At 36.6% G+C, this 21,253-nt stretch overlaps 1 protein-coding gene across 1 annotated transcript in view; it reads right to left on the reverse strand.

Annotated features, from left to right (window-relative positions):
* CFAP54 (cilia and flagella associated protein 54) overlaps positions 1–21,253 on the reverse strand; it is a 901,430-nt gene that overhangs the window by 133,410 nt on the left and 746,767 nt on the right. The window contains exons 64-66 of the mRNA XM_053719246.1: positions 17,925–18,083; positions 16,647–16,755; positions 6,817–6,946 (exon numbers count right to left, since the gene is read on the reverse strand). Coding sequence (XP_053575221.1) covers positions 6,817–6,946; positions 16,647–16,755; positions 17,925–18,083 — 398 coding nt within the window. The remainder of the gene's footprint in view (positions 1–6,816; positions 6,947–16,646; positions 16,756–17,924; positions 18,084–21,253) is intronic.

Here is a 21,253-nt window from a genome sequence, read left to right on the forward strand (position 1 = left end):
GGGGTTAATAAAATGTATTATAGTGTTTGCGAGGCGGGAGTGCGGCGGTTTAGGGGTTAATACATTTATTATAGTGGCGGCGATTTGCGGTCGGCAGATTAGGGGTTAATACTTGTAGTTAGATTGCGGCGACGTTGGGGGAGGCAGATTAGGGGTTAATAACTATAATGTAGGGGTCGGCGGTGTTAGGGACAGCAGATTAGGGGTTAATAGCTATAATGTAGGCGGCGATATCGGGTCGGCAGATTAGGGGTTAATACTTGTAGTTAGATTGCGGCGACGTTGGGGGAGGCAGATTAGGGGTTAATAACTATAATGTAGGGGTCGGCGGTGTTAGGGACAGCAGATTAGGGGTTAATAGCTATAATGTAGGCGGCGGCGATATCGGGTCGGCAGATTAGGGGTTAATACTTATAGTTAGATTGCGGCGACGTTGGGGGGAGGCAGATTAGGGGTTAATAACTATAATGTAGGGGTCGGCGGTGTTAGGGACAGCAGATTAGGGGTTAATAGCTATAATGTAGGTGGCGGCGATATTCGGTTGGCAGATTAGGGGTTAATAAAATAATGCAGGTGTCAGCGATAGCGGAGGCAGCAGATTAGGGGTTAATAAGTGTTAGATTAGGGGTGTTTAGAGACTCGGGGTACATGTTAGGGTGTTAGGTGCAGACTTAGTGTTTCCCCATAGGAAACAATGGGGCTGCGGTGTTAGTTTTTTTTCAGCCGAAACTCCCATTGTTTCCTATGGGGAAATGCCGAATTTTAACGAGCTAATTCGGATTTATTCGGAGATACGGCAGCTATTTCGGATTCATTCGGTAGATTCGGAAGTATTTTAATTCGGAAATCCGAATCGATCCGAATCTCCGAATTTACCGAATTTACCGAATTTCCGAATTAATCCGAAACGAACCGCACATGTCTAGTAAACACTCAGTTTCACTCTTACACCACTGCTGGGAATCATCCATTACTATTAAAGTGCTGTATTAATACTGACACTGCAGGCTAAGTCTTTCCTGTGGTTGTTCCGCTATTACAGCTACACAACATTTAAATATTGTAGTTATAACAATGTCGGAGCACAAACTGCTCCCATGGCTGTCCCCCTGACCTGTCTATAGATAGAATTGTCAAATTAGAAGACATTATTATTCAAAATAAAATGTAGCAGATCAACGATAAAAGCTGTATGTCTATCACTCTCTGGTCCTCTTGTTTTAAGGAATTGTTTTGATGCTTCTATCCCTATTGTATGCGGTATTGAGGAATAGAGACTTTCAACGTCTAAAGACACCAAAATTGTTTCTGTTTTTACTGATATGCCATCCAACTTCCTTAGGAGGTCAGGGGTGTCTTTTACATAGGAGGGGAGGGAGAGAAGGAAAGGTCTGAGAAAAATGTCTACATATTCACCAATATGCTCACTAATACTACCAATCCCCGAGACAATTGGTCTCCCAGGGGGACTGGTAGGATTTTTATGTATTTTTGGAATCACATAAAAGGTGGGCATAACAGGGTGAATTGGACTGAGAAATTGGAATTCCTTTACAGATATGAGACCATCCATCTTAGCATCTTGTAAGATTCTAATAAGTTTGGACTTCATTAGTATCATGGGATTTCTTGAAAGTTTTTCATACTGTAATCTATCATTTAATTGTCTCTTTACCTCGTTAAGATAATAGGACTCATCTAAAAGGACTAGATTACAGCCCTTATCGGCTGGCTTAAAGATTACCCCTTTTGCTGTACTTAGTTCTTTTAATGCTTGTCTTTTTTTGAAACTTAAATTGTCAGAGTCCAGTCAGAGTCCAGTCTTCAGGTAATTTTTCAATTTCTTTTTCAACCGCTTTAACAAACATTGAGACAATGGGAACCTGTGCTAGCGAGGGTATATATGTTGATTTTGGTTGCAGATTTGTTTTTAAATTACTGCAGCCTTTCACAAATTTCTCCCTGTCTTCATTTTCATTCAAGAGGGATTCTAACACCTTTATAGTTTCCTCATCTTTTCTCTGTTCAGATTTATGCTGATGCATAGTATAATGTAAAACTATTTTTCTAGCAAAAAGGTGAAGATCCTTTACTAGTTCAAACTTATTTAGTTTGTTTGATGGGCAAAAAGTTAGTCCCTTTCTTAAAACCTCAATGTGAGTCAAGTTTAGCCTAAAAGAGGAGAGATTTATAATTTGTAGATTACTTTCAACCTCAGTTTTTAATATCCCTGATATGGCCTTCTTCGTGGTCTCCCCCTGTTTCTCATCCCTTGTCTTTGATTCTCCCCTCTCCCTCTCTGATTTTGTTGAGGGTATCTTCTCTCTTGGTTAAAAGCAAAAAAGAGCCCTGGAAAAATTTCCTTTTAACAAGTTTCTTTTTATCTGGAACCTGGGCCCAGGCAGAAACGGATTCTTTACGAACTTATGGTTTCTTCCTATTTGTTCACCATAAGGAGGACTTTTAAACAGGTCGTTATATGATCATAAGTAAATCTGTATGGCTAATAGTTATAATTCTTTTTGATTTACAGGATCCATATAATGTTGCTATTAAATTGCTGTTTTAGTAATATATTACGATTGATGAATATTCCACTGCAGTGGTAGTAATATTTTCTCTAGTACCTTAACAATTTGCAAATGTCTTTTCAGTATGATTGTTACTTTGTAAATAAATTTGTCGTGCTACCTGAGCTTATGTGCATCCGCGTGTCTGTCTCTTGATTGTTTTCAGTCAAACACCTAATTGAGTATAATGGAGTTCTACTGAGTGCTGAAATCCCCCATCTTTACACAGTATCTCATATAGCTCTACTGTGGCATTCCCCTTTTTCCTTACTAATTTTGAAGTCATAATTGCTTTTGGGGGTCTGCACCTGATCTAAGAACGGATAACTACCGCCTAGATCTTTAAACAAAAAAAATATTTTTACTGTAAAAATACACAGTCCTGTTTAAACAGGAAGGTATCAGTAATCCTCTCCCAGCACTTTTTTTTTTGTAATATATATATATATATATATATATATATATATATATATATATATATATATAAACGTAGCAAAGATGTGCACTCTCACTTTTCTCCAACTGCCAGGGTGCTAGTGAAAATTGGTATACAGAAACAAAGAAACTTGCAGTCACTGGACTTTTTGTGAAAATCTTTACTTAGCAAAAAACAGTGACGTTTCGAGGACAATGTATCCCCTTCTTCAGACCAGTGCAAGTTTCTTTGTTTCTGTATATATATATATATATAAACACAATTATATATGATTATATATAGGAATATATACTTAGAAATACATAGAACATATTCCCCTATGTGCAAAACATTGGAATGTGAAATATTTATAGTAAATACATATTAAAAATACTTTATTAAATATACTGTATAATATGTGTATATATGTATACATATGTATGTATGTGTTTATTTTGTGTATATATGTCTGTAAATACATAAATACATATGTACACACTGGCCAAATGGGACAAGCCCAGGTACCACGTCAAGGTCTCTCCCAAAACTTGTGCACCCTTGACTTGTTCCCAGTTTGTTTGAGTGAGAGCTTGCATTCTTTGGCTGTTTTAGGATCCCAGGTTTTGGGAGATACCTTGACGTGGTACCTTGTCGTGTCCCATTTGGCCAGATGTGGTAACTTACTCTTCCATTTTTGCTAGACTTTCTCTCTGTGTTGTGTTAATTTGTTTTGTAATTTCCCCTATGGGCCTTGCACCTAGACTTGTCTGGGGTTAACTGCCTGGGACTCTGGGGACAGCACAGCTTCCTGAGAGTGCTATTGAGCACCCAGGGCTTTGCATGTTGCAGGGTCACAGGATGTATATACGTGTGTGTAAATAGTGTGTATAAATGTGTATTTATTTGTTTATATGTGTAAATATGTTGGAAAAATCACGCCATTAGACTTGCACAAGGCAGGGTTGAAACGAACCTTCTATTTGTAAAAAATACAATATCCTCGAAGCACAATAAATAAAATAAAAATGAGGTACGTCTGTACTTGACACATGTAAAGGCCTTTTCAAGATCTTTTCTGTTGAAAATATGTTCGCGGCTGCAGGCTTTTAACAAACAAATCCATTTTGCATTGTGATTTAGTCAAGAAACTCAATGACCACTTCGGCAGAAAAGCAAAAATCCATTACAGGAGCAAATCACGGATGGATTGTAATTAACCCCATAATAAGTAAATTCCATCATAATGATCAGTATTGCTTCAGACCTGAAGACGAGGACAAACCCTGGAAAGCTTGTCTTTAAAAAGCATTCGCCTTGATTACGAGTTTTGCGCTAACAAAAGTTGCGTTATTTCATCCCCCATAGCGCTGCCATTACAAGTTTCTGAAAAGCCTCCTTGTGCGTGCGATATAGTAGCGATAAGCTCCATACCGCACAAAATCCAAGGGCTGAGAATACGTGCTCGTGCACGCTTTCCCCATAGACATCAATATGGAGAGAGTGTTAGAAAAAAAACTAACACCTGAAGCGCGGAATGAAAAGCTCCGTAACGCAACCCCATTGATGTCTATGTGAAAAAAAGTTACATTTAAATCTAACACCATAACATAAACCCCAAGTCTAAACACCCCTAATCTGCCGCCCCCGATATCGCCAACACCGAAATAAAGTTATTAACCCCTAATCTGCTGCTCCCGACATCGCCACCACTCATAAAAGTTATTAACCCCTATTCCACCTCTACCCGACAACGCCGCCAATATAATAAATGTTTTAACCCCTAAACCGCCAGCACCCCACATCGCCACTACTAAATAAACCTATTAACCACTAAACTGCCAGCCCCCCCACATCATCACTAATAAATTAAACTATTAACCCCTAAACCTATCAACCCCTAACTTTAAATTAAAATTACAATATCCCTATCTTAAAATAAATAAAAAATTACCTGTGAAATTAAAAAAAACTAACAATTAACCTAACATAACTATTATACTAAACTATTATACTAAAATTAAAATAACTACCAATTAAAAAAACTAAATTACACATTAAAAAATATCCAACACTACTAAAATGTAAGTTTTAAATTACAAAAAATAAAAAATACTAAATTACGAAAAATAACAAAGACTAAATTACGAAAAATAATAAACAAAATTATCAAAATTAAAAACAATTACACCTAATCTAATAGCCCTATAAAAATATAAAAGTCCCCCCAAAATAAAAAAAAAAACCCTAGCCTACAATAAACTACCATTATCCCTTAAAAGGGCCTTTTGTAGGGCATTGCCCTAAAGAAATCAGTTATTTTACCTGGAAAAAAATACAAAGACCCCCCAATAGTAAAACCCACCACCCAACCAACCCTCCCAAATAAAAAACCTAATTAACAAAAACCTTAGCTACCCATTGCGGTGACCGTATGAAGAGGACACTCCGCGCAAGATGTCTTCAAGGATGGATCCGCTCCGTGCCGCCGGGATGAAGATAGAATACGCCGCCTGGATGAAGACTTCTCACCGCCTGGATGAGGATGGATGTCCGGGCTTCAGAAACAGTGAGTGGATCTTCGGGGTTAGTGTTAGGTTTTTTTTAAATATTTTTGGGTGGTTTTTTTTTTTTTTTTAGATTGGGTTTTGGGCTTTATGTAAAAGAGCTGAATGCCCTTTTCAGGGCAATGTAAAAGAGCTGAATGCCCTTTTAAAGGTAATGCCGATACAAATGCCCTTTTCAGGGCAATGGGTAGCTTAGGTTTTTGTTAGAGTTAGGTTTTTTATTTTGGGGGGTTGGCTGTGTGGTGGGTTTTACTGTTGGGGGATCTTTGTATATTTTCCAGGTAAAAGAGCTGATTTAATTTGTTATTTTTTGTAATTTAGTAATTTTTTTTTTTTTTGTAATTTTAGACTTACATTTTTTTAGTAGTGTTAGGATTTTTTAATGTGTAATTTAGTTCTTTTAATTTGTAGTTATTTTAATTTTAGTATAATAGTTTAGTATAATAGTTATGTTAGGCTAATTTATAGTTTAAACTTAGGTTTTTTTAATTTCACAGGTAAGTTTTTATTTATTTTAAGATATGTATATTGTAATTTTAATATAAAGTTAGGGGGATGTTAGGTTTAGGGGTTAATAGATTTATTTAGTTTTTTTGCAATGTGGGGGGCTGGCGGTTTAGGGGATATTAGGTTTAGTTAGTGGTGGAGGGGCGCGGCGGAATAGGGGTTAATAACTTTAATATAGTGGCAGGGATGTGGGCGGACGCCAGATTAGAGGTTAATACGTTTTAAATAGTGTTTGCGATGCGTGAGGGCCTCGGTTTAAGGGTTAATAGGTAGTTTATGGGTGTTAGTGTACTTTGTAACAGTTTAGTGAAACATTTTTGTTGCACAAAATCCATAACTACTGCTCTCAGATGGCGGTATGAATCGTGTCGGTATAGGCTGTAACGCAAGCATTTTAGCTTCACCGCAGAACCTGTAATACTGGCGCTATGGAAATCCCACACAAAAACACATTTTTTTTGAGTGTGGGATTGATGTTGCGTTACAGGCTAAAATGCTTGCAGTATAGCATACCGACACGGCTCGTAACGGCGGCGTTACTGTTTTTACGCTGAAATTGCCATTTCTTCAGCGTTAAAAATGTAAAGCAAAACTCATAATATAGGTGATTGTTAGTCCCAAAAAATTGTATTACAACTTTGTTTTTTGCCATGTAAACAAGAAACAGAGGATTTAATAATCATGTTGTTACAAATGTCAGATTTAAAATACAATGAAAGAATAGTGATACTTTCTTGTGCTATGATTAAACAGTGCATACCTTTCCTTTTGATGCTGCAATTTTTTGCTCTTCCACTGTTGGACATTCCATACCAGATGTCTTATTTTGATCCAAGCTTGCCAAGTGAAAATACAGGAGTGATATCTCCAGATAGCATTTTCTTATTAAGCTGCCAATAATAAATAAACATATTCTTAAATGCAAATCACAAGCCGCATATAACATCCTAGCATAGACATTTTTGGCATTCAAATAATATTTGAATTCCTAATTATTTTGCTTTTATTTTTTTAAGTCCCAGTAGAAGAACTTTATATATAAATTGTGCTCGCTGTTATTAGTAACATTATTATTATTTTAAAGCAATAGGACTCCATTTATCACGCTTTGGTAGCTCGAATCACCTGCATTGTATGCTTACCGCAAGTCAAGAAGCTGCAGTCATAAGGCCGCAGCTTCCTAACTTCTCCGTCACCTCAGAGGTCCAAGATGATTGATAGGTCCTGACTGGTTGCATGAAAATAAGAGACAAGGGTGCACAAGCATTTTCTTGTTCAATGATAAATGCCAGATGTGGATGCATCTCTATAAATGTATTTGCATTTATCATTATATTGATGTTTAAAGCTACATGATAATTAATACTTTTAAAGTGACATAAAGTGAAAAAAGAAGAAGATTTAGTAATTATACTGTTGCTTGCTTATCACTGTGTGTTTATTCCTGCAAGGGGGTTAAGGACATAGTTAAAGTCAAGTACAAAGCAGCAATGCACTACTGGGACACATCCAATTTTCCTGTTTTTATTTAAGTGTAAGCAATTCATATCCAGTAAATAACCTGAAATGTTACAAAAGTAAGCTGTAAACTGCCAGAGAATAAAAAAACATAATTTATGTAAGAATTTACCTGATAAATTAATTTCTTTCATACTGACAAGAGTCCATGAGCTAGTGACGTATGGGATATACAATCCTACCAGGAGGGGCAAAGTTTCCCAAACCTCAAAATGCCTATAAATACACTCCTCACCACACCCACAATTCAGTTTAACGAATAGCCAAGAAGTGGGGTGATAAAGAAAGGAGTAAAAAGCATCAACAAAGGAATTTGGTAATAATTGTGCTTTATACAAAAAACCACCATAGAAAGGGTGGGCCTCATGGACTCTTGCCAATATGAAAGAAATGAATTTATCAGGTAAGTTCTTACATAAATTATGTTTTCTTTCATGTAATTGGCAAGAGTCCATGAGCTAGTGAAATATGGGATATCAATACCTAAGATGTGGAACTCCACTCAAGAGTCACTAGAGAGGGAGGGATAAAAATAAACAACAGCCATTTCTCGCTGAGAAAATAATCCACAACCCAAAATATAAGTTATTCTCATAATGAAAAGAAAAACTTAAAACATCAGCAGAAGAAACTGAAACAGCTGCCTGAAGAACTTTTCTACCAAAAACTGCTTCTGACGAAGCAAATGCATCAAAATGGTAGAATTTAGTAAATGTATGCAAAGAAAACCAAGTTGCTGCTTTGCAAATCTGATCAACTGAAGCTTCATTCTTAAAAGCCCACGAAGTGGAGACTGATCTAGTAGAATGAGCTGTAATTCTCTGAGGCGCGGCCTGACCCGACTCCAAATAAGTCAATAAGGATATTGATTGCTCACCGACTCCAAATAAGCTTGATGAATCAAAAGCTTTAACCAAGAAGCCAAGGAAATAGCAGAGGCCTTCTGACCTTCCCTAGGACCAAAAAATATAACAAATAGACTAGAAGTCTTCCTGAAATTTTTAGTAGCTTCAACATAATATTTCAAAGTTCTTACAACATTCAAAGAATGTAAGGATCTTTCCATAGAATTCTTAGGATTAGGATACAAGGAAGGGACAACAATTTCTCTACTAATGTTGTTAGAATTCACAACTTTAGGCAAAAATTTAAATGAAGTTCGCAAAACCGCCTTATCCTGATGAAAAATCAGAAAAGGAGATTCACAAGAAAGAGCAGATAGCTCAGAAACTCTTCTAGCAGAAGAGATGGCCAAAAGGAACAACACTTTCCAAGAAAGTAGTTTAATGTTCAAAGAATGCATAGGCTCAAATGGAGGAGCCTGTAACGCCTTCAAAACCAAATTAAGACTCCAAGGAGGAGAAATTGATTTAATGACGGGCTTAATACGAACTAAAGCCTGTACAAAACAGGGAATATCAGGAAGTTTAGCAATCTTTCTATGAAATAAAACAGAAAGGGCAGAGATTTGTCCCTTCAAGGAACTTGCAGACAAACCCTTATCCAAACCATCCTGAAGAAACTGTAGAATTCTATGAATTCTAAAAGAATGCCAAGAAAATTTATGAGAAGAACACCAGGAAATGTAGGTCTTCCAAACTCGATAATAAATCTTTCTAGAGACAGATTTACGAGCTTGTAACATAGTATTAATTACTGAGTCAGAGAAACCTCTATGACTTAGAACTTAGCGTTCAATTTCCATACCTTCAAATTTAATGATTTGAGATCCTGATGGATAAACGGACCATGAGACAGAAGGTCCGGCCAAGGTTGGCAACTGGACATCCGAACAAGATCCGCATACCAAAACCTGTGTGGCCATGCTGGAGCCACCAGCAACACAAACGATTGTTCCATGATGATTTTGGATATCACTCTTTGAAGAAGAACTAGAGGCGGAAAAATGTAAGCAGGATGATAACACCAAGGAAGTGTCAGTGCATCCACTGCTTCCGCCTGAACATCCCTGGACCTGGACAGGTATCTGGGAAATTTCTTGTTTAGATGAGAGGCCTTGAGATCTATCTCTGGAAGACCCCACATCTGAACAATCTGAGAAAACACATCTGGATGGAGAGACCACTCCCCTGGATGTAAAGTCTGACGGCTGAGATAATCCGCCTACCAATTGTCTACACCTGGGATATGCACCGCAGAGATTAGACAGGAGCTGGATTCCGCCCAAGCAAGTATACGAGATACTTCTTTCATTGCTTGGGGACTGTGAGTCCCACCCTGATGATTGACATATGCCACAGTTGTGATATTGTCTGTCTGAAAGCAAATGAACGGTTCTCTCTTCAACAGAGGCCAAAACTCTAGAGCTCTGAGAATTGCAGAGAGTTCTAAAATATTGATTGGTAATCTCGCCTCTTGAGATTTCCAAACCCCTTGTGCTGTCAGAGATCCCCAAACAGCTCCCCAACCTGAAAGACTTGCGTCTGTCGTGATCACAGTCCAGGTTGGCCGAACAAAGGAAGCCCCTTGAACTAAACGCTGGTGATTTAACCACCACTTCAGAGAGTGTCGAATATTGGAATTTAAGGATATTAACTGTGATATCTTTGTATAATCCCTGCACCATTGATTCAGCATACAAGGCTGGAGAGGTCTCATGTGAAAACGAGCAAAAGGAATCGCGTCCGATGCTGCAGTCATGAGGCCTAAAACTTTCATGCACATAGCCACTGAAGGGAATGACTGAGACTGAAGGTGCCAACAGGCTGAAACCAATTTCAAACGTCTCTTGTCTGTTAGAGACAGAGTCATGGACACTGAATCTATCTGGTGACCCTTGTCTGAGGAATCAAGAAACTTTTTGGTAAACTGATCCTCCAACCATGTTTTTGAATAAACAACACTAGTTAATTAGTGTTAGATTCTGCAGAACGTAAAGACTGAGCTAGTACCAAGATATCGTCCAAATAAGGAAACACTGCAATACTCTGCTCTCTGATTACAGAGAGTAGGGCACCTAGAACCTTTGAAAAGATTTTTGGAGCTGTTGCTAGGCCAAATGGAAGAGCAACACATTGGTAATGCTTGTCTAGAAAAGAGAATCTCAGGAACTGATAATGTTCTGGATGAATCGGAATATGAAGGTATGCATACTGCAAGTCTATTGTAGACATATAATGTCCTTGCTGAACAAAAGGCAGAATAGTCCTTATAGTCACCATATTGAAAGTTGGTACATTTACATAGGAATTCAAAATTTTCAGATCCAGAAATGGTCTGAATGAATTTTCCTTCTTTGGGACAAATAATAGATTTGAATAAAACCCCAGACCCTGTTCCTGAAAAGGAACCGGCATGATTACCCCTGAAGACTCCAGGTCTGAAACACACTTCAGGAAAGCCTGAGCTTTTACGGGATTTACTGGGATACGTGAGAGAAAAAATCTTCTCACAGGAGGTCTTATTCTGAATCCTATTCGATACCCTTGAGAGACAATGCTCTGAATCCATTGATTTTGGAAAGAATTTATCCAAAAATCCTTAAAATCTGCCCCCTACCAGCTGAGCTGGAATGAGGGCCGCACCTTCATGCGGACTTAGGGGCTGACTTTGGTTTCTTAAATGGCTTGGATTTATTCCAATTTGAGGAAAGTTTCCAATTGGAAACAGATTCTTTGGGGGAAGGATTTAATTTTTGTTCCTTATTTTGATGAAAGGAACAAAAATGGTTTGAAGCCTTAGATTTACCCTTAGGTTTTTTATCCTGAGGCAGAAAAACCCCCTTTCCTCCAGTAACAGTTGAAATAATAGAATCCAACTGAGAACCGAATAAATTATTACCTTGGAAAGAAAGAGATAATAATCTGGACTTAGATGTCATATCAGCATTCCAAGATTTAAGCCACAAAGCTCTTCTAGCTAAAATAGCTAAAGACATGGATCTAACATTAATTTTGATAATATCAAAAATGGCATCACAAATAAAATGATTAGCATGTTGCAGTAAACAAACAATGCTAGATATGTCAGAATCCAACTCTTGTTGCGCTAAATTCTCCAATCAAAAAGTTGATGCAGCCGCAACATCAGCCAAAGAAATTGCATGCCTGAGAAGATGACCTGAATATAAATAGGCTTTCCTTAGATAGGATTCAAGTTTCCTATCTAAAGGATCTTTAAAAGAAGTACTGTCTTCCATAGGAATAGTGGTACGTTTAGCAAGAGTAGAAATAGCCCCATCAACTTTGGGGATCTTTTCCCAAAACTCTATAGAAATTGCTGGTAAAGGATACAATTTTTTAAACCTTGAAGAAGGAATAAAAGGAGTACCTGGCTTATTCCATTCCTTAGAAATCATATAAGAAATAGCATCAGGAATAGGAAAAACCTCTGGAGTAACCACAGGAGGTTTAAAAACAGCATTTAAACGCTTACTAGTCTTAATGTCAAGAGGACTAGCTTCCTCAATATCCAAATTAATTAACACTTCTTTTAACAAAGAACGAATATACTCTATTTTAAACAAATAAGTAGATTTGTCAGTGTCAATATCTGAGGAAGGATCTTCTGAATCAGATAGATCTTCATCAGAGGAGGATAAATCATTATGTTGCCGGTCATTTGAAATTTCATCAACTTTATGAGAAGTTTTAAAAGACCTTTTACGTTTATTAGAAGGCAGAAATGCAGACAAAGCCTTCTGAATAGAATCAGTAACAAATTCTTTAAAATTCATAGGTATATAATGTACATTAGAAGTTGAAGGAACTGCAGCTGGCAATGTACTATTACTGATAGATACATTCTCTGCATGTAAAAGTTTATCATGACAACTATTACAAATGACATTCAGAGATATAATTTCCACAATCTTACAACAAATTCACTTAGCTTTGGTAGAACCGATGTCAGGCAGCAACGTTCCAACAGATACTTCTGAGGCAGGATCAGATTGAGACATCTTGCAAAATGTAAAAGAAAAAACAACATATAAAGCAAAATTATCAATTTCCTTATATGACAGTTTCAGGAATGGGAAAAAATGCAAACAGCATAGCCCTCTGACATAGAGAAAGGCAAGAGGCAAACAGCAATGGGGTATAAAACCACTGAAAAATTTGGCGCTAAGTATGACACACAACGTGAGAGAAAATTTGTTGGCGCCAACAACATCCGAAAATGACACACTTGCATCACTAACGACGAAACCGTGTGTAAGACTTCTGCGTCAACTACGACGCCGCAAGTGACGAACTTGCGTCAACTGATGTACTTTTCGCGCCAAAGAATGACCCAATAAAGTCTAGCATTTGGCGCACCCGCGGGCCTAATGCTGCCCGCAATTTGAAAGAGTAAAAGGTAGTCAATTTAAAAAAAGACTAAACCCAGGTAAGAAAAAAATATTTCTTAATATGTTTTATTTCCCAAATATGAAACGGACAGTCTGCACAAGGAAATGCATGAACCTGACTCATGGCAAATATAAGTACAATACATATATTTAGAACTTTATATAAATGCATAAAGTGCCAGACCATAGCTGGGGTGTCTTAAGTAATAAAAAACATACTTACCAAAAAGACACCCATCCATATATAGCAGATAGCCAAACCAGTAATGAAACAGTTATCAGTAGAGGTAATGGTATATGAGAGTATATCGTCGATCTGAAAAGGGAGGTAGCAGATGAATCTCTACGAACGATAACAGAGAACCTATGAAATAGACCCCCGTTAGGGAAATCATTGCATTCAATAGGTGATACTCCCTCCACATCCCTCTGATATTCGCTGTACTCTGAGAGGAGTCGGGCTTCAAAATGCTGAGAAGTGCATGTCAACGTAGAAATCTTAGCACAAACTTGCTTCACCACCTCCATAGGAGGCAAAGTTTGTAAAACTGAATTGTGGGTGTGGTGAGGGGTGTATTTATAGGCATTTTGAGGTTTGGGAAACTTTGCCCCTCCTGGTAGGATTGTATATCCCATACGTCACTAGCTCATGGACTCTTGCCAATTACATGAAAGAAACAAGTTTAGGTTACCAAAAACTGAAAAATAATTTACATTTCATTGTTAAAACCAAAGGCCTTTTTCAGGGAACAAGTTATTGGTTAATAAACTTACAGCTGCTCTGCAGCAATGGAAGTAAATTAGGCCTTGAACTATGATAACAATTCCTACAGGTGTCCCAGCTTTTGTTGATGACTTACAAGCCCTCAGTCTGTGTAAAAGCACTTTTGGAACGCATTGTGTTACTACACCCGCTTAAGCATTATTTGGACATTATTGTACTGCATGATGTAGCATATAGCTATTAATAGACTAGCGCTGGGAACAGCAGTGCTCTGTGAGTCCTGACCAATATTTCTACTGTGTGTTTATCCCCTTTGCGAGGGGTTAAACACAAAGTAGTCTAGGGTCCATATTTGTAAAATTACATGCTTTAACTGATTAGTGCATGTATTTATTTATTTTTTACTATTATTAAAGGGATAGTAAACCCCAAAATTTTCTTTTATGATTCAGATAGAACATACAATTTTAAACAACTTTCCAATTTAATTCTATTATCAAATTGTCTTCATTATCTTGTTATCCATTGCTGAAGGGACAGCCTTGCACTACTGACAGGAAGCTGAAAATATCTATTTAGCCAATCACAAGAGACAAATGTGTGCAGGCACCAATTAGCAGCAGCTCCCACTAGTGTATGATATGTGTGTATTCATTTTTTAACAAGAGATACTAAGAGAACGAAGCACATTTGAAAATATAAGTGAATTTAAAAGTGTCTTAAAATGACATGCTCTATCTGAATCATGCAAGTTTAATTTTGACTTTCCTATCCCTTTAAGTACACCTAAAAATGCCACTTTATAGTTTGCGCATAGGTTAAGAAGCAGCGTTCTAATGGCCCCTGCTTCTTAACCCATGCAAGCCTTCAGCCGAAGGCGCTCTAAAGCTACATTGGTAGCTTCTTAAATGGAGCCCTAACTGCGTTGCTCTGCCAGAGGTCAAGTATAAAACCTTATAAATGTTTCTTATTATATAACATTGTACAGGTACAAAATTCCTAAATGGGGAATTCCAAAATCCAGAATTTTTCCGAAATATATACTTCTTAAATTAATATTTTATTAGAATTAAAATTATTTAAAAAAAAACATTTTCCTACTAGTAAGTTACAATCTTCTAAGGCTGCGTCTTTGGTTTGGTTTTTGTGTTCTAAAAATGCTAGTCTATATTTATTTAAAACAACAGCTATTACCTTTGTGATTATATTACTACACTATCATTTTGATAGTGCTATGTAATCAAAGGTAGTAACAATTATATAAAACTACCTTTAAGTTGCATGTATAAGCTGTATTATGACGTAAATATTGCCTATATGACATAAGATATTGTTTTTTAAACTTGGTCCCATTCCCTCTCCTAGCTTTCTCATTATCAAATGAACAAATATTACAAACATAATACAACATAATAAATTAAAGGGATATGAAACCCATTTTTTTTCTTTCATGATTTAGACAGAGCATACAATTTTAAGCAACTTTCCAATTTACTTCTATTGTTTAATGTGCTTCCTTCTCTTGTTATGCTTTTCTGAAAGGTTTATCTAGGAAAGCTCAGGAGCAGCAAAGAACCTAGGCTCTAGCTGCTGATTGGTGGCTGCATATATATATATATATATATATATATAATGATTTTCATTGGCTCACCCATGTGTTCAGTTAGAAACCAGTAGTGCACTGTTGCTCTTTCAACAAATGACACCAAGAGAAAGAAAGCTAATTTTATAATAAAAGTAAACTGGAAAGTTGTTTAAAATTGCATGATCTACCTAAATCATGAAAGAAAAATGTTGGGTTTCATGTCCCTTTAACATACAAAATAATCTAGACAAGGAGAGTTCAACCAGTAGATAGAGGAATATAAAAGGTATGGAGCTCCCAAAGAAACAACCTACGTCAAGCAGAAACTTTAAAGACTGGAAGGAAAGAGAAGTCCCAGGAACAAGGAGGAGATTCCATTTAAACTATTTGTTTAAAATGTCTGCCTTTCTTCAGATAGTGATTTATTAAGCCAATGATTATGAATCATCTCCTGCTTTAAAAGCTGCTATGATGAACGTAAAAAAAATATATACTTAAGATTTAAAATTATATATAACATTTCACTATAGTTAATGTAACTAAAACATTAAGGTCATTTTCATCTACAGCATTCAATGATGCTAGTTTAAACTGTGACCAATCATTCCATTTAATGTGATTTCCCTTTTTCCAGGTACTAGTCAAGTTGTCCCGAGAAAATGTAAACAAAGTAATTTGTCGTGTGCAGTGGCATAATTGTATTGCCCTTGGCCTCACACTTTAGCCTGAGACCGGCCCCGCATCCTACTTCCTGAGCTGCAACACGAGAGGGAGAGTACACTGAACAATTACAAGAAGACGGCTCAGCTTGTCAAAACAAGTGTGAGATGCAGACTTTGCAGCAGGCTGGTAGTACAGAACAATAGCAGCCAATGATGACTGTGCAGTAGTGGAGTGGCAGTTAGGACTATCTAATGTGGAGATAACAAACCTTGATTGGCCTCTTTTCAAGACTTCTTACGTAACAAGGATTATCCTTTACTATATATTTCAAGGAGTGCTGACTTCTTAAAGATACTTGGCATTGCTGGGAAGTGTTTTGAGTTTGGGACTCTGCAGCTCCATTTAAGGATCTTCAGTTTGAGCAAATCGTATTCTGCAATACTCAAAGCCACAGATGATTGCCTGTCATTGAGCTTCTGTTCAGGAAGAAACCTATCAGTGTTTTTCTTTAGTAGTCTATGAGTTATTGGTTTAAATCCAAACTAATTTTAGATTTAGAATGATGAATGCATTGTAGGTGTTCTTTAAAAAAATCTGAGGACAGAATCTGGCTTCCATAATAGAGCATGAATTTATTTCAAACAGTTTATGTTTTGCAGTTTTTGTAATTTCCTATTCTTAATTTCCGAAATCTGGTCACCCTAGGAAATCATTTGTTACATCTGTTAACAATAAACAAAATATAACTTTTCTGCCTTTTCTTGCGTTTATTTTTTTTTTGTTTCTTACCCAAGGTTATGATTATAATTAAGGCTCAGTTTGATGGCTTCTGCAAAGGTTTTGATGGCCAAGCACTTTGCATGGTCTCCTGACATAAACATCTGGCGCTCTATCTTACCTGAAATAATACAATTTATACAATATTAACTGCTAAACATATTTGTATTGATATTTAAAGCAACATTTTTTTCATAACAGTGTCACACAACTGTAAATATTATCTGCAATACTGTTGTGTTAAACACATACACATACTGTTTGAATATCTACCCCCATGCATTACTTGTGTTAAAGGGTGTTAAATTATAGCTATATAGTTTTTTTGCACATGTATTTAAGTTGAGGGTATTACCTTGTTAGCCATAGGTCATTAGAAGCAAATACTTTTGTACTAATAAAAACAAGTGATACAATAAATAATATCAAGTTAACTAGACAAAATACTGCAAAAATATAAACAACATACAAAATCATCTTCACAAATATACCATTCCTCAGAAGAGACGAAGTAGATGAAAGCTTGCACTGTATTAATATCTTGCTGGATCAATAAAGGTATTATTGTAAATCACAGTTGATATTTTCTTAGCAAAACACTGTGTGCTCTTTGTGCAGCTTTGGAATGTTATTTACTCTTAGCTGTACCTTCTGAACTGTAAATTCTTATGAGCATCCTGGTATATATATATATATATATATATATATATATATATACTGTATATGATTTGTTATGTGGGCGATTTAATGTGAAGCTGTTGTGTTCGTTAACAATATATTTGCATTCTCCTTAACTAGAATTACATTTCATTAATTTACTTTTCCATTTGTATACATACTTTATATATTTATATAAATAGTTTGCAAATGTACACAGAGGGAGCTAAGAGATTCATTTTTATACATTTGAGCTATGCTGTGAAATGTGTAAGAAGGAAATAAATTCAAAGTGAAAAACACTGAAAAAAAAAACAGCACTGGAAAGTAAACAAGTCTCAGGAAATGCTGTCACAATATTTGATGTCTGAAAAGAATTCAGTGTTAGAAAGCTAATAAAAATGAATAATTTCAGCTGATGCTTTTGATTTTGTCACACGCTAACACCATGACACATTTATGGAACTTTGCTTATATGTCACATAAATTAATTGTGAATTTGTGGGAAAAAGAAAAACTCAATCCACCATATAGAAACATGGACATGAACTGGAAGAATTTTTAAAACGAAATACACATTTTATTTATTTTGATTCATGCATTTTTTTTTTTCATTTTATATTGTCTTCTAACCTTTCTGGAAAAGAAGTTCGGCTTCCACATTATACTCTCGGAATGCAGACATTCTGCTGAGTTCTAAGGCAGTTGTATGTAGATTAAGACTTGGCAGCCAAGGAGATGGATCCATGTTAAAGTTAGATAAAGAACATACTTTTAAAGAAAGAACATGTCCTGACAAAGAAAACAACAATCAGTTTTCAAATCAAACGTTGGGAGTTTCCTGACCAAAAACAATGAACTAACAATAGTGTAACAATGTATTGATGTAATATATTATTTGCTGATAAACTTCTTCCAATGTCAGATGAGCGTCCACTGTATTCATGATCCCACATGGAAAAAAAAGGTTACAAAACAAAGATCTACTGCATTAGGATTAGAAACCACTAGCATATGTGACCTATATCAAGATGGGCTTCTTCTAATCTGTAAATTATGCAAGTTCTCCTCCCCAATTTTACTATTTTTAGTTTTACAAATTAAAATAAAATATTAATTGAAAAATAAATTGAGATCTTGGCAGATGGGGCATCACTAGTGACTAGTGAGAATGAGGCATGGTGAGAAAACCTCTACTAAGCAGAAAAAGCACCAACTACAATGCCTTGCAAAAATATTCACCCCCTTGACTTTTTACCTATTTTGTTACATTACAGCCTTCAGTTCAATGTTTTATTAATCTGAATTTTATGTGATGGATCAGAACACAATAATCTAAGTTGGTGAAGTGAAATGAGAAAAATATATACATAAAACTATTTTTTAGAAATAGAAAACAGAAAATTGGCATGTGCGTATGTATTCACCCCCTTTGTTATGAAGCCCATAAAAAGCTCTGGTGCAACCAATTACCTTCAGAAGTCACATAATTAGTGAAATGATGTCCATCTGTGTGCAATCTAAGTGTCACATGATCTGTCATTACATATACACACCTTTTTAGAAAGGGACCACTAACCAAACACTGCCATGAAGACCAAGGAACTCTCAAAAACAAGTAAGGGACAATGTTGTTGAGAGGTACAAGTCAGGGTTAGGTTATAAAAAAATATCCAAATCTTTGATGATCCCAAGGAGCACCATCAAATCTATCATAACCAAATAGAAAAAAATGGCACAATAGCAAACCTGCCAAGAGACGGCTGCCCACCAAAACTCACGGACCGGGCAAGGAGGGCATTAATCAGAGAGGCAGCACAGAGACCTAGGGTAACACTGGACTGGAGTATCTGTACAATATTATTGGGCTTTATGGCAGAGTGGCCAGAAAAAAAGCCATTACTTTCAGCAAAAAACAAAATGGCACGTTTTGAGTTTGCGAAAAGGCATGTGGGAGACTCCCAAAATGTATGGAGGAAGGTGCTCTGGTCTGATGAGACTAAAATGGAACTTTTCTGCCATCAAAGAAAACGCTATGTCTGGCGCAAACCCAACACATCAAATCACCCAAAGAACACCATCCCCACAGTGAAACATGGTGGTGGCAGCATTATGCTGTGGGGAAGTTTTTCAGCAGCAGGACTGGGAAACTGGTCAGAGTTGAGGGAAAGATGGATGGTGCTAAATACAGGGATATTCTTGAACAAAACCTGTACCACTCTGTGTGTGATTTGAGGCTAGGACGGAGGTTCACCTTCCAGCAGGACAATGACCCCAAACACACTGCTAAAGCAACACTTGAGTGGTTTAAGGGGAAACATGTAAGTGTTGGAATGACCTAGTCAAAGCTCAGACCTCAATCCAATAGAAAATCTGTGTTCAGACTTAAAGATTGCTGTTTACAAGCGCAAACCATCCAACTTGAAGGAGCTTGAGCAGTTTTTCAAGGAGGAATGGGCAAAAATCCCAGTGGTAAAATGTGGCAAGCTCATAGAGACTTATCCAAAGCGACTTAGAGGTGTGATTGCCGCAAAAGGTGGCTCTACAGAGTATTGACTTTAGGGGGGTGAATAGTTATGCACATTGACTTTTTCTGTTATTTTGTTGTTTGCTTCACAATAAAAAACAAAAAAAACAAAACAACACATCTTCAAAGTTGTGGGCATGTTCTGTAAATTAAATGATGCAAATCCTCAAACAATCCATGTTAATTCCAGGTTGCAAGGCAACAAAACACAAAAAATGCCAAGGAGGTTGAATACTTTTTCAAGGCATTGTAAATATTCCACACCATAAATATGTAAACAAAATGAAGACAAAACAGGTGATCCAATGTCCTTTCTATTAATGATGTCTCTCAAACGTCGTCAATAGGGGTAATGTGGGCAAGGATTAGGGAGTGGCCAGTTGGAAATCATAGAATATTGTTGTGGGAGCAGTCAGTATGAGAAAACTACTATCTGCCCAAATGCTTTACTCCCAGATACATGTTCACCTGCCCTTCGATAGGGTTTCCTATTAAGGTTTTACTTACACAGCTGTAAGTAATAAACTGGATTACATGGACGTACTGAACTATATCTAGAGGACAGACATATATACATCAAATATAATAAAAAGGCATAGAGGTCTGATGGTGCTTATGTTCTATGATAACATAGATTGGAGTCAAACAAAAAGCAATGCTGTGGAAAAGGAAGGGCCATAAGCATTTATATTAATTATTCTTCCAAATGATTTAGGATGTAGATGTTGCTAAGTAAGCAAAGCCAATAGAAACATAAAGAGGGATTCCCTCAAAGCATATCAGTCTGAAATCAACTAACAGAAGTATTAAGCCTTGGAAATCTGGGGATTTTTTTCTGCAAAGGACAGAAACTACTAAGCTTAAGTACAAGTTTAATCCCAATGATTCTTATAGGAAGGTTCCCATTGTACTTAGGATAACAAATCCCTAGGATAATGTGTATTAGGAAAATCAAATACATATATGCACAGTGAAAATGTGAAATGGTGAAATAGAATACATTATGTTGTAAGTTATGGAGCAGTATCTCTTTGCTCAGTTGTGTTGTATTAAGGGGGAACTAAATATATCAAACTGAAATCATCCAAATGGACAGTTCTTTCTCAGGATTCAAAACAATTTCACTAATAAAAAGAGAAACAACCCATCCCTAAGCACAGCTTTGAATTGATTGGCACTTATTTATCCCCCTAGGATCATACTCATTTGCAGGGGTTCATTTAACAGTTTATATTACATACCTAAAGCTGTAAAGATTTAAGTAGCTGCTGGCATTAAAGGGACATTGTACACTAGATTTTTCTTTGCATAAATGTTTTGTAACATAGAAACATAGATATTGACGGCAGATAAGAGCCATAGGCCCAGCAAGTCTGCTGACCTTACCTAACAGTATAAACTTATCTAGTTCGTAGGATAGCCTTATGCTTGTCCC

The sequence above is a fragment of the Bombina bombina genome, chromosome 6 (genome assembly GCF_027579735.1).
Source record: "Bombina bombina isolate aBomBom1 chromosome 6, aBomBom1.pri, whole genome shotgun sequence".
In the NCBI taxonomy this organism is placed as follows: Eukaryota; Metazoa; Chordata; class Amphibia; order Anura; family Bombinatoridae; genus Bombina; species Bombina bombina.